At 38.8% G+C, this 13,943-nt stretch overlaps 1 protein-coding gene across 3 annotated transcripts in view; it reads right to left on the bottom strand.

The window, feature by feature from the left end:
* The window catches only part of lrrk2 (leucine-rich repeat kinase 2), a 96,395-nt gene that overhangs the window by 19,493 nt on the left and 62,959 nt on the right, over nucleotides 1-13,943 (bottom strand). For all 3 annotated transcript variants that reach the window (XM_012959985.3, XM_002932204.5, XM_012959986.3), the window contains exons 36-40: nucleotides 7,765-7,919; nucleotides 4,131-4,277; nucleotides 3,258-3,449; nucleotides 2,187-2,333; nucleotides 1,049-1,149 (exon numbers count right to left, since the gene is read on the bottom strand). In XM_012959985.3, coding sequence (XP_012815439.2) covers nucleotides 1,049-1,149; nucleotides 2,187-2,333; nucleotides 3,258-3,449; nucleotides 4,131-4,277; nucleotides 7,765-7,919 — 742 coding nt within the window. The remainder of the gene's footprint in view (nucleotides 1-1,048; nucleotides 1,150-2,186; nucleotides 2,334-3,257; nucleotides 3,450-4,130; nucleotides 4,278-7,764; nucleotides 7,920-13,943) is intronic.

The following is a 13,943-nucleotide window of genomic DNA, read 5'->3' as shown; positions in this document are numbered from 1 at the left end:
GTGCTTTCAGGTAACCTATTGTTTCTCCTACTACCATGTAACAGAAGGAGTCCCAAGTCCCATGGCACACTTAACGCTTCAGTTTTCCAAAAGTCGCCTGAAGTTCCATGCGAGGAAACTTCGGGCGACCGAAACAATGCGTATGCCATCCCACTGGTGATTGACATTCTTGCATGTCAGGGAGATTTGTCGACCGCAATAGCGAAGATGACTTGGCGGCTGGCGGTTGACTGATCACCCCGTGTGCCCCCGCCCTGAACTTGATTACCTTTTATCTTTTCAATGCAAATTAACTATATAGAATTTGCAGCCATGTCAAACTTTGGCACGAATGTCTTCAAAAGTAAGAATAAGGGCGATGACGCAGAGCTACTTGTCGCAGCTACAAAACACCAGAAAATACTTTGCTAAAGCACACAGAGACGATTATTAGTATTCTCTAGTTTGTAGCTGCAACAAGTAGCTCCATGTGTCAAAGCCCTAAAAAGTGTCTCTATTTGTCTAAGGAGCTGTAAAGCTATAAGCCACATGTGCTTACTAGCAATACAGCATTTCACAAGGGTGTATTTCTAGGACTTTAATAAATCCAGTTCTGATGAAGTTCAGACTTCTTGCTTAAGCTACACTGTTTCAAGGACTTAACAGATAGGTCTTTATATATAATTTTACCAAAGGCACTTTATAGTGTAGCTAGCCTACAAGGTCTCTTTTATTATTTATCAATATTTTTGGCTGGGCAAATCGATTGCAGAAAAGAAAGTAAACACATTTGCATTTTCTGCAATCAACTGCTTTTTTTTTTTCTAAACCCAGTTTTTAAAAAAATTATGAGCGGGTTTTTGTAAAAACTATAAAGCTCACAACCTAAATCTAGTCAGTTTTTGCAAAAACCCACTGGTGGAAGAACTAAACAATCAATTGCACAAATGAGTGCGGGAAGTCAGTTTTTGAAATCATCATCAAACATCAAATGATGAAAAATCAGCCTCATGGATTGTTAACATCAAACATTAAAATGAGTATCTTTTTAAAAAAAAAAAATATTTACCTGTCTTAAAAGCCTTGAAGAAGTGTGTTTGTTAAAAATTTTCACAGCTACATCTTCTCCTTTGTATGATGCTCTATACACCGATCCAAACCCTCCATCCCCTATAAGTATATGATTTGCAAAAGGCAAAGCTTTACTTATTATGTAGAATAATGTATTGTACAGTTGTAATACTAATAAGTTATACAACACATATAAAACCAGATGGGCAAATGAGTCAGTAGATACTGGCAAGAGATATTAATGCCTATGTTAAAAGGAAAACAAGGACAACAATAAGACATCCTCTGCACTTACCCATTATCAATATATATAGGACAATAAGGGGCACATTTATCAAAGTACAATTGTTTTCAAATGCAAAGTTTTCGTACTGTGCGTATTTTTTGCGACTTTTTCGTTAATTTGCGACTATTTGCGCGACAAAATAGTATTTGTTGCGCCGAGTACAAAAGTTTCTGATTCATTCAAGCTTCGGTATCGTGACTTTCCTTGGGCCAGGTTGGAGCTACCAAGTGCCATTGAGTCCTACGGGAGGCTTCAAAAAACATGCACAGAAGGATAAAAGTCAGAAAGGTTTTTCCTCCGTTTTCAGATACGAAAATTTTGTGACTTTCAGATCACCAATACGATATTATCGTGACTTTTACGATTTTTTCTTAAGCATTTTCGGGACATTTTCGATCATCAGAAAATTTCTAATCCAAATTTTACCCATTTCGGGATTCAAACTCGTACTTTGATGAATCTGCCCATAAGATATTCTGTGCATTAAGCTAACAAGAAACACCCTCCAGGGTTTTTTAATGTGATAGATATACTCAATATTAATAAATTGTGATTTTCGCTATAGTTTATACAGGAGCAGTGACCAGCTTTATGTTGTAGCTTCCATTCTTCCCAGTTTTAGTCTCAGTTTTACTTAGTTTTATGTCAAACCACAGCTTTAAGACTATGCAGGATATTACACTGAGTAAGCACCATTAAAATGGATGCTAGAATTGTATTTGAAAAACACATTTTTAAAAAAAGAACAAACATTGCAATATATTTGCAAATATTTTAAGGGGCCTTTCACTGTTACTAGCCCTTTAAATAGGTAACATTATATAACATTTTCATTAGAGAGGACTCATACCCAGTAGAAATTCAGGAGCCTGATCAAATTCCAGTTCTTCAGCATTTAACATAATATTTCTAGGAAGGTCAGCCAACACAATGTCAGGTGCAATCTGGGAGACAGGAATGGTTTGTCTTGGATCCTCAGGATTTACCAACAAATCTCCTAATTTAAAGATATAGACCATTCAGTATAGGGAAAACACAAAGTATGCGCAACTGTTACTGATTTTCTTATATAAAAAAAACTGTAACAACTATTATATCTGTGAGGTTGGATACAGTTTATTCTGTACTATGTAGACACTATCATATAAGGAGAGCTCTACTGGTGATAGCATTTACCAACACCTAAATGGGGTCCTGAACTTTCTGTCGTAGCCAAGATCCAATCTACTTCAGGGAACAAGACAAGTGAAGCTAAAAAAGTATTAAAATGTAAACCTAAATCCCAGATGTAGGCAGGCTAAGGGTCATAGCAAAGACTAACAGAAGGTCAGTGTAGACAGCAAGAATTACACAAGAAGAAAATGTACTAATACACAATGACCTTAAAACACAGGCGGACATGTGTGCCAGTGCAAAGGCAACAAAGTGCAAGTCTGCTAGCATGCATAAAGCCCCACACAGACATGCAACTAAGATTTCTTAAAATTTCAAAGTCCCAAAACAAGTACAGGTACAGGATCCGTTATCCAGAAAGCTCTGAAGTACAGGAAGGCCATCTACCATAGACTCCATTTTAATCAAATAATTCAAATTTTCAAAAACAGAAGTTTGTACTTGATCCTAACTAAGATATAACGAATCCTTATTGATGGCAAAACAATCCTACTGGATTAGTTTAATTTTTTAGTAGACTTAAGGTATGGAGATCCAAATTACGGAAAGATCCCTTTTCTAGAAAAAAACTCCCAGATCTCCAGCATTCTGCATAACAGGTCCCATCCATTAAATTCATTTTTGCATATTTTCAGCTGGTGACTTGTAGCCTGATCTTTTTTAGCCTTTTGAAATTCTGACTTTAATTAAATCTAATAATGCAAACAAGGCTATGTGTATCCTTGTCTAGTATTATACCAAACCATACCTTCTTCTGCTTTTGCCTGCAAGTCAGACAGCAATATTTTTTTGTGTTCTTGGCCATCATCAAAGCTGTATAGTACCCATTTTTTTAAAAGCGCTTCACCTTCCTCACAAATATCAGACTCAAGTAGACCTGGAAACCATTCCTCCATCAGAGAATCTATATGGTCTACAACCTGGCCCAGTAAAATGCAACCTATCAGAAGAAAAAAAAAAAACTTTAAAGCTTTATAGGGGGGGCATTTTCTAAATACCAAAGTTATTCTTTTAAAACATCAATACAGTATATAAAAATATGTTTAAAAAAAATTGTCCATAGCCATGACATTATATATAGATTTCGATATTACATTAGTTAATTAACATTTTCCTTTCTAGTTTATGCTGCTTTCATGCTGCCGACATTGTTCCGCAGCAAATAAATTAGCTTACTTGCTTAATTAGCCTGCAAAGGTTGCCAAGAGCCACATGGATCACTGAAGAGATGCTAGGGAAGCACATATCTCACTAGGTGCACTTTAAGCTATGTTTAACACTTAAGATATGACTACAAAAACTATATGCTGCACTGCTTAAAGTGTATTTTGCTCCTCATTAAGTGAGGTTATTTGGACATCATATAAAAAGACAAACACAGCGACAGTTTTGTATGGGACAGGTCAAAGGGGCATATGAGACTTATACAAACATTCCACTGCTTTATAGCAGCTTCCTCATGTAGACATTATAAATTATATAACATTAGCACATGACCTACCAGGTAATGAATTGCATAGCATTTTTGGGGGTTATTTAAGGCAAGCACCAAACTACTACTTTTATAGCATCCATGTCAAGGAAACTTACACAGTACAAGTATAGCACAACTCTTATTTACCTTTCCTGCAGGATGGAACTGTCACTTTTAAAAAACTATTTGGATTTCTGTCTAATTTTGTTGATTCCACCAAGCAGTAAGCTTCTGGAGACCAGTTTAGGTATATTCCCTGTCTCCAATACATCCTGTTGGGACGCTGAGCTCGTTCTGGCATAAACAAAATAAATTAAAAGGTGTTAGGTAAACATCTATAATAATGTTCTTGGTTGTGTGACGCATCTTTGTACAATGTACAAATCCTAACCTTAAGTATATTACAACATGGAACAATGGAAAGTCCAAACAAAACGTATTACTTAATTATTGTATCAATAGCCTGCATTTATAAATGTAAAGGTTGTGTTATACATAAACAGTGATTTATTTTTTTCCTAGCTACTTTATAAGAAACACACAATGACTGGTACCATCTTTTAGCAAAAACATAAATCACTTTATATTAAACACAAAAAGTCCTATGTGTCTATGCTAAACTGCTGATTAGAGATCACTTTCTTCCCTTTCTCTTAATTGTTACTTTGCAGCTGCACATTAGTAAACATAGCTGATTCTGTGGTACTGGAGGAAAGCAAAACGTTTATTAATGGAATATTGCAAAATATGTGCTTAAGATGGCATTTTTAAGAAAAAAGCAGCTATAATTACTATTGCATAGTTAATTTGGGTTGAAAAAAGACCGAAGTCCATCAGGTTCAGCTCCAGCTCACACACATACTGACCTAACTATATACCAACATCAGTACTAATTGTAGATTCTAGTATCAAAATAGCCTTGAATTATTGGTGAAGAGTGAGATCTGTTACTGACAGATATACAAAACAAAGACAGTGTATGTATTCACCAATAGAATAAAATTGTTGGGAACATTTTAGTGTATTATAAACATATAATAATACTTTCTTGACTTTCTTGACTTCCCCTGGTATTTGATGGAGACTGTAAAGTTCATTTATAACAAAGCCCTTTAAAGGAGAAGCAGCGATCGCTTCCTTCTTCCTGATCGCGTGCGCGCATGTGCAGTAGTGTGAAAAGCCGAACAGAGAAGTCGGCTTTTCACTCTACTGCGCATGCGCCTGTCCCGGACAATTGGCTGCAGCGCGAATAGGGAAGAAGGAAGCGCTTGCTACAGGTACCCCAGTGCTGTTTTCTCCTAACAGGGGCACCAGCCCGGGGTACAAGGTAAGCGATTTAAGTCACTTGGGGGTGCCTAACATTTTGGCACCCCCAAGTGACTTAGACTTTCCTTGTCCTTTAAGCTGAGACCACAAAGGATACAAGTTGTCCGTCATGGCCCAATTAGGTGCAGCACTTATTAGAATCTTGCTATGTCAATGAACTAAAGGTGCACAGCAAAAGAAAGTCTCAGATCATTACCCCTACTGCAGAAATGCTCATAGTAATTGCCTGCACCATCAAAAATCACAGTTGAATAAAATGCCTTGTGTGAACGATGGGCCTGTAGGGGTCTAGCCATAACCAGGTAAGAGCCAATGTTTCTGAAGTGTCATTTGCAAAACCTTGCAAGTGTTACTGTTCATTTAGAACATTATTCATGGAAATTCTAAGCAGAATAGGCACAGGTCTTAAAGTCCTTCTTCAACCTTGTGCCAGGTTGTGCTTAAACTAAAAAGTGGTGGGTTAGGGGGTTGCAGGCCAGAATATTGCCAACCCACACATCACTATCCCATAGGTGTTCGGTTGAGCTGATATCAGGGCTCTGTGCAGTCCAATCAAATTTTTCCACTTCCATCTCTGCAAACCAGTTTTGTATGGACTTTATTTGGGCAAGGGGACATTATACTCCTGAAATAGAAAAGGGTATTCCCTTAACAATTGTGGAAAGTTGGAAACACAGTCACTGTATGATGTAGTGACACCTTTGTTGGCAATGATGGAAGTGGACTAAATATTCAATTCCACAATTAAAAGGGTTGTCCTAATACAGTGCTGTCCACTGCGGCCCGCGACCCCCCCTCTGTGTGGCCCCCCACCTGTCTGGCTGCTTTGATGGCTTACTCTTGTGTAAGCTTTAAATGGTATCAGTACTGTGATTAACTGGCCCCCTGCATGGTTCTCACCTCATATTCAGGCTGTAATCCCCCTGTATTGTTTAAATATGTAATCCCCTGTGTTGTTCACACCTTTTAATCTCTGCATTGTTCACCCCCTGCAGTGTTCACACCTCAGGCTCAGGCTGTAATCACCCCCATTGTTCCCCTGTTCACACCTCAGGAGCAGTAGAAACCCACAAATAATCCCTGCACACTACAAAAAGAACATATTGAGGTGGTACTGCAATTAAAAAGTTTTTTTAATATATAGTTATTGTGCAGACTGTAGGAGCAGTGCCAGCATTGTGTCACTGTAGGCTGCCTGTGTGTGCCATACACACAGGCATCATAGGGCAAGCAGAGTATGGCACACACAGGCAGGGTAGGGAAGGCAGAGTATGGCACACCCAGGCAGAGTATGGCACACACAGGCCAAGTATGGCACAAACCAGCCAAGAATGGCAAACACAGTGAAAGTATGGCACATGCAGGCAGGGTAGGGAAGGCAGAGTATGGCACACACAGGCAGGGTAGGGCAGGCAGAGTATGGCACACACAGGCCAAGTATGGCACAAACCAGCCAAGTATGGCACACAGGCAGGGTAGGGAAGGCAGAGTATGGCACACAGAGGCAGGGTAGGGAAGGCAGAGTATGGCACACACAGGCTGGATAGGGAAGGCAGAGTATGGCACACAGGCAGGGTAGGGCAGGCAGAGTATGGCAGGTTTTTGCTGTACTACAACCATTAATATGGGTATGGTCATGTGATAACATGGGTGTGGTTTCAAGTGGGTGCGGTTTCAAAAAGGGGAGTGGTCAAAACTGGCTTCCATTATCGGCTTTCCACCACGTAGGTCGGAAAAATTCCGGCCCTCGGTACAACAGAAGTTGGACAGCACTGTCCTAATATATTTCACCATATAGTTCAAGTTTCAAGTTTATTGTCATATACAAATTACTATGAAGCATCATTAATATTAAATATAATAAAAGTGTGCAATAAAGGTACAAGTATTTACAATAAAAAAATGCAATGAAATATTTTAAATTGTACAGTGAGGATTTAAAGTGGCTTTGCTTAAAGTGACACTGTGAAGAGTCCAGTAGTTATGGGGAGTGTGTGTTGGTTTGTACAGAATGTCAGCAGTTCAGAAGCCTGATGGCTTGTGTGTATATAGTGTGTGCCACAGAAAAAAAAATCAGATATTGGACTCCTTATTCGGAAACCCATTATCCAGAAAGTTCCGAATTACGGAAAGACCGTCTTCTCAGACTCCATTTTAATCAAATAATTTGCATTTTTAAAAATGGTTTCCTTTTTCTCTGCAATAATAAAACCGTACCTTGGACTTGATCCCAACTAAAATATAATTAATCCTTATTGGAGCCAAAACAATAATACTGCCTTTCCCCTTTGTTGTGACTGCTGTGTTAGCAGGAGTCCATTAGGCAGTGGTTGCTAATTAGCTAGTGTGTATAACTACTAGTTTCAACAAAAGGCAGAAAATGAAAATGTTGATTCTTAAAAACAAAGTATTTTCCCCCCAATCAGATCAGCCACTTTCACTGAATTCTACCAACCTCTTCCAGAAAGCATATATGTAGATACTTCTAAAAGCCGGTTAATAAGTCTTGACCAGAAACCCATTGGGAAATAAGACATTTCATACAACCGTATGATGACCTCTGAATTCTCACAGTGAGGAAGCTCTATCACTGGCCTGTGATCAGACAAGCTGTGAAAAGAAAAGAAATTATCACTATCAGGGATATACAGTGTTTTCCATATCATAGTGTTTCCCATTCAAAAAATGGGAAGTGCCTACAGGTGGTGAAGAGTGCCACAGTTCTGTCTGTGAACTGCTGAGGTCAAAACACTGTGTGCCACATGCCTAAAATATTCATCTAAGTATTTCAAAAAGTTACAAATATGCCCTTACTTATATTATGTGTTCATCAAAGAGCATAGTGTCTAAGCTGTACTGGTAAACGGTTCCATTTTATGAATGGTTCTATTCCTGTGAAATAGTATTACAATGTACATGGGTATATATAGTTGGTCCATAAGTGCCTGGACATTTATATTTATAAGTTATTGTTAGTTTAACTTTTTGCCAATACATATAGGGGTTGCAGTTATATGCTATGAATGTGAGCTGAAAGTGCAGACTGCCAGCTTTAACTTTAGGGTATGTACATTCAAATCGAGAGACTAGTTTAAAAAAACAGATCAGTGTAAAAAGATAGGCTATGTGAAATAAAAAATGCTTCTAATATAGTTAGTTAGCCAAAAATGTAATCAATAAAGGCTGGAATGAGCGAATGTCTAACCTAATAGCCAGAACACTACTTCCTGCTTTCAGCTCTCTAACCTCTTAATTAGTCAGCAACTTGAGGTGGAACCACAGGATATAACGGTTAGGTAGCTTACTTTTGATCCTGAGCATGCAGGTCAGATTCAAAAGCAAACAGTTATGTCCCATGCCCTCCCCCCCAGGTCTCTGATTAATGACTGGTAACAGGTTAGAGAGCTGCAAAAGAGGAAGTAGTGTTCTGGCTATTTAGTTAGACATAAGCTCACTTCAGCCTTTATAAATGTATACATTTTTGGCAAACTAACTATACTGAAAACATTTTTTTTATATAGCCTATATTACCTAGTTTCATTTTTACTCTGAAGTGTTCCTTTAAAATTACAACATTGGAAGCAGCTTGTATAAACTCTTAATATGAGATCCAAAGAGCTGTCAGAGAAAGTAAAGCAGGTCATCATTAGGATAAGCAAACCCATCAGAGAGATAGCAAAAACATTAGGAGTGACCAAATCAACAATCTGGTTCATTCTTAAAAGGTGAACATCTTAACACCACCTCACATCAACCAAAGAAGGCAGAAGTACTCCATGATCACAATTCTTTTCACTGTGAAGAAAAACCCCTTCACAACATTAGTCCACGCTTGCCAAGAGGTAGGTGTATCATTGTCAAAGTCTAGAGGAGAGTCATGAGAAGACTTCATGAAAAAAATACATAGGGCTTACCACAAGGTGCAACCAATGGTATGCCTTAAGAATAGGAAGGCAGGAGTAGATGTTTCAGAAAACATCTTAAAGAGGCTTGCCAGTACTAGAACAATATTGTTTGAGAAAAGAAAAAATTACACATGAGGGTAGATTTATCAAAATGTGAGTTTAGAGCTTAAGGCATAAAAACTCCCCCATTTTCTATTCTTTCCTATGGAATTTTTAGAAGCATATTTATCAAAACAGATGGTGACAGATGGTCGTTATAGGGGATTCGATCATTAGGAAAGTGGACAGGGTAATCTGTCAAGCGCATGGCTTCAACCGAACAGTTGGCTGTCTTCCTGGTGCCAGGGTTCGGCATGTGGTTGATCAGGTTGACAAATTATTGGGATGGGCTGGGCATGACCCAGCTGTCTTGGTACATATCGATACTAACGGCAAAATGAACAGTAGGTGGGGGACCTTAAAGAGTGAGTTCAGGGATCTAGGCTGTAAGATTAAGGAAAGGTCCTCCAATGTCGTTTTTTTCGGAAATTTTGCCGGTGCCACGTGCAAGTTTAGGGGACAGCGGGAGCTTAGGGAGCTAAATGCGTGGCTAAAGTCTTGATGTAGGAAGGAAGGGTTTGGTTTCCTAGAGCACTGGGCTGACTTTTCTTTGGGGTACAATCTATACAGCCATGGTGGATTGCACCTCAATGGAAGGGGGTCTGCTGTACTAGGGGAGAGAATGATTAAGAGGCCAGAGGAGTGTTTAAACTAGACAAGGGGGGGCGGATGAGCTAGAGTTTTATGGGAAAGCTAGTGTAGACGGGGCAGTGGGACTAACAAAGGGTTGTGGGGGAGGAGTGAGGGGAGCATATAGTTTATCAGATAAGGAGCTTCCATTGTTACAAAGGGAAACAGACTCATTTTCACCTTAGCTCTAACTCTCCGTTAGCTAATGTAAACATCAGAGGGAGAAGTAATAATCTCCGCTGCATGCTGGCTAATGTGCAAAGCTTGTCGGGTAAATTAGGGGAGCTGCAAGCTGCATGTATTGAAAATTATGATTTAATTGGTATCACTGAGACCTGGTGGGATGAAAAATGTGACTGGGCCGTGAATTTAAATGGTTATACACTTTTTAGGTGGGACAGAGAGATTATAAAGGGTGGAGGGGTTTGTCTTTATGTAAAGTCAGATTTAAAGCCATGTAATAAAGACATTACCAATGAAAATGTTGAATCTCTTTGGGTAGAAATTTCAGTAGGGCAGAAGGTCACAAAGAAAATGATCATTGGTGTATGCTATCAATCACCCCGTATAGATGAGGAGGATGAGACCCAGCTACTGTTGCAAATGGAGGAGGCTTCACAACTGGGTCAAGTTGTTATTATGGGGGACATTGACTGGAGTAATGGGGTGGCTAAGTCAGAAAAAGCTAGTAGGTTTGTAAATATGCTAAATGATAACTTTTTATTTCAGGCGGTTCAAGAACCTACTAGGAATGACTATTTTAGACCTGGTAATAACTAATAACACTGAACTCATCTCTAATATTTGTGTGGGTGAGTATTTGGGGAACAGTGATCACAACATGGTCTCCTTTGAGTTAATGCTGCAGAGACAGCTCTATAGGGGATTAACTAAAAAGCTTGATTTTAGACGTGCAGACTTTGCCAGTATAAGGGCATCTCTGCAATGTGTCAACTGGGAAAGGCTTTTCATAGGGTTAGACACAGAAGGAAAATGGAACATATTTAAAACATTGCTTTGCAGTTATACACAACAGTATATTCCCCTTGTAAGCAAGGAGAGGCATCGCAAAGAAAAACCTTTATGGTTGAATAAAAGTGTAAGTGTCGAGGTTGATAAGAGAAAACGTGCTAAAATAGAGATGGAAAGGGATATTGCAGCTAGGAGTAAAAAGAATCCAAAATTATTTTTTAATTATGTGAATAGTAAAAAAAAATGAAGCAAGAAGGGGTGGGAATCTTATTATCACGGGGGGGGGGGGGGGGGGGTAAGAACGGGGAAAAAGCAGAAATTTTGCACTCTTATTTTTCATCTGTCTATACAACTGAGGAGCCAGCTAATGAAGGCTTCCCTTTTAATATGCCCATTTCTAGTAATTTAGCTACTGACGCATGGGTCACTCAGGAGGAAATTCAAAAGAGACTTGAACATGTAAAGGTAAACAAAGGTCCAGGACCAGATGGGATTCTTCCCAGGGTATTAAATGAGCTGAGCGCTGTGATTGCCAAGCCTTTTCACTGAATTTTTCAGGATTCGTTGAGGTCTGGCATGGTGCCCAGAGACTGGCGAATTGCTAATGTGGTGCCGTTATTTAAAAAGGGATCCCGTTCTCAGCCTGAAAACTACAGGCCTGTTAGTCTGACGTCAGTAGTAGGAAAGATTTTGGAAGGGGTAATAAGGGATAGGGTACTTGAATATATTGCAGCTCACAATACTATAAGTTTGTGCCAGCATGGTTTTATGCGTAACAGATCTTGCCAGACTAATTTAGTCGCCTTTTATGAGGAGGTGAGCAGGAACCTTGATGCTGGAATGGCAGTTGATGTCATCTACTTGGACTTTGCTAAAGCATTTGATACTGTACCTCACAGAAGGTTAATGATCAAATTGAGCAATATTGGCCTAGAACATAATATTTGTAATTGGGTAGAGAACTGGCTGAAGGATAGATTACAAAGAGTGGTGGTAAATGGAACATTTTCTAATTGGACCAATGTGGTTAGTCCTTGGTCCTTTGCTTTTTAACTTGTTCATTAATGACCTGGAGTTGGGCATAGAGAGTACTGTATCTATTTTTGCTGATGACACTAAATTGTGCAAAACTATAAGTTCCATGCAGGATGCTGCCACTTTGCAGAGCGATTTGACAAAATTAGAAAACCTGGCAGCAAACTGGAAAATGAGGTTCAATGTTGATAAGTGCAAAGTTATGCACTTTGGTAGAAATAATATAAACGCGAGATATCTACTTAATGGTAGTGTGTTGGGGGTATCCAAGGTAATTCAAGGCAGCATCATTCTGTGGCTACTAAAGCAAATAAAGTGCTGTCTTGTATAAAAAGGGCATTGACTCAAGGGATGAAAACATAATTTTGCCTCTTTATAGGCCCCTGGTAAGGCCTCACCTTGAGTATGCAGTGCAGTTTTGGGCTCCAGCCCTTAAGAAGGATATTAATGAGCTGGAGAGAGTGCAGAGACGTGCAACTAAACTGGTAAAGGGGATGGAAGATTTAAACTATTAGGTTAGACTGTCGAGGCTGGGGTTGTTTTCTCTGAAAAAGAGGCGCTTGCGAGGGGACATGATTACTCTGTACAAGTACATTAGAGGGGATTATAGGCAGATGGGGGATGTTCTTTTTTTCCCATTAAAACAATCAACGCACCAGAGGTCACCTCTTTAGATTAGAGGAACGGAGCTTCCATTTGAAGCAGCGTAGGTGGTTTTTCACGGTGAGGGCAGTGAGGTTGTGGAATGCCCTTCCTAGAGATGTGGTAATGGCAGATTCTGTTAATGCCTTTAAGAGGGGCCTAGATAAGTTTTTGAAAAAGCAGAATATCCAAGGCTATTGTGATACTAATATCTACAGTTAGTATTAGTGGTTGTATATATATATAGTTTATGTATGTGAGTGTATAGATTGGTAAGTATAGCTTGTGTGTGCTGGGTTTACTTGGATGGGTTGAACTTGATGGACTCTTGTCTTTTTTCAACCCTATGTAACTATGTAAATGGTCCTAACTTTCACCCATTGATAAATTATCTTCTAAAAATCCCATAGGAATGAAAAGAATGTGGGTGTCTTTTTATGCATTAAAGTCTAAACTCACATTTTCATTAATCTGCCCAATGATTTGAAGCATATCTTATCATCTATAAACATGGAAGGATGTTATCATGTGGGCATGTATGGCTGCCAATGGAACTGGGTAACTAGTGCTTATTGATCATATGACTACTGTAAAAAGCAGCAGGATAAATTTTAAAGTGGATATGTCTATGCTTTTTGCTAAGATTTAGCCAAATGCTGCAAAATCTGATAGGTCGACATTTCACCGGAAAGCACAAAAGCAACCCAAGAGCCTTTGAAGGCAAAGAAATTGAATATTTTTCAATGGTAGTTACCCAACTGAACAGGAGACAACTGAAGACAGCTACAGTAAAATAAACAGCTGGCAAATCATTACTAGGGACATAACCCAGTATTGGGGTTTAGACATTGGGGAATTTCAACAAATTATTAACAATTATCAGTATTTTTCAGTTACTTTTGAGCCCCTAAAACTGGGGGGCTATGTTTAAAAATGAATGTAATTCTTTAAAAGCTTATACAATATTTTTGTTAAAGGAACAGTAACACCAAAAAATGAAAGTGTAGAAAAATAATTAATATATAATGTACTATTGCCCTGCACTGGTAAAAGTTGTGTGTTTGCTTTATAAACACTACTACAGTTTATAAAAATACCCTGCTGTGTAGCCATGGGGGCAGCCATTTAAATTGAAAAAAGGAGAAAAGGCACAGGTTACTAAGCAGATAACAGATAAGTAGCATAGATTCCCATTGTATTCTACACAGTTATCTGTTATCTTCTTATGTAACCTGTGCCTTTTCTCCTTTTTTCAATTTAAATGGCTGCCCCCATGGCAACACAACAGCTATTTCTGTTAACTACAGTAGTCTTTCTGAAGCAAACACACAACTTTTACCAGTGCAGGGCA

This window comes from Xenopus tropicalis, chromosome 3 (assembly GCF_000004195.4).
Source record: "Xenopus tropicalis strain Nigerian chromosome 3, UCB_Xtro_10.0, whole genome shotgun sequence".
In the NCBI taxonomy this organism is placed as follows: Eukaryota; Metazoa; Chordata; class Amphibia; order Anura; family Pipidae; genus Xenopus; species Xenopus tropicalis.
The sequence above is the reverse complement of the archived record's forward strand: the minus strand, read 5'-3'. Positions and strand labels throughout refer to the sequence as shown.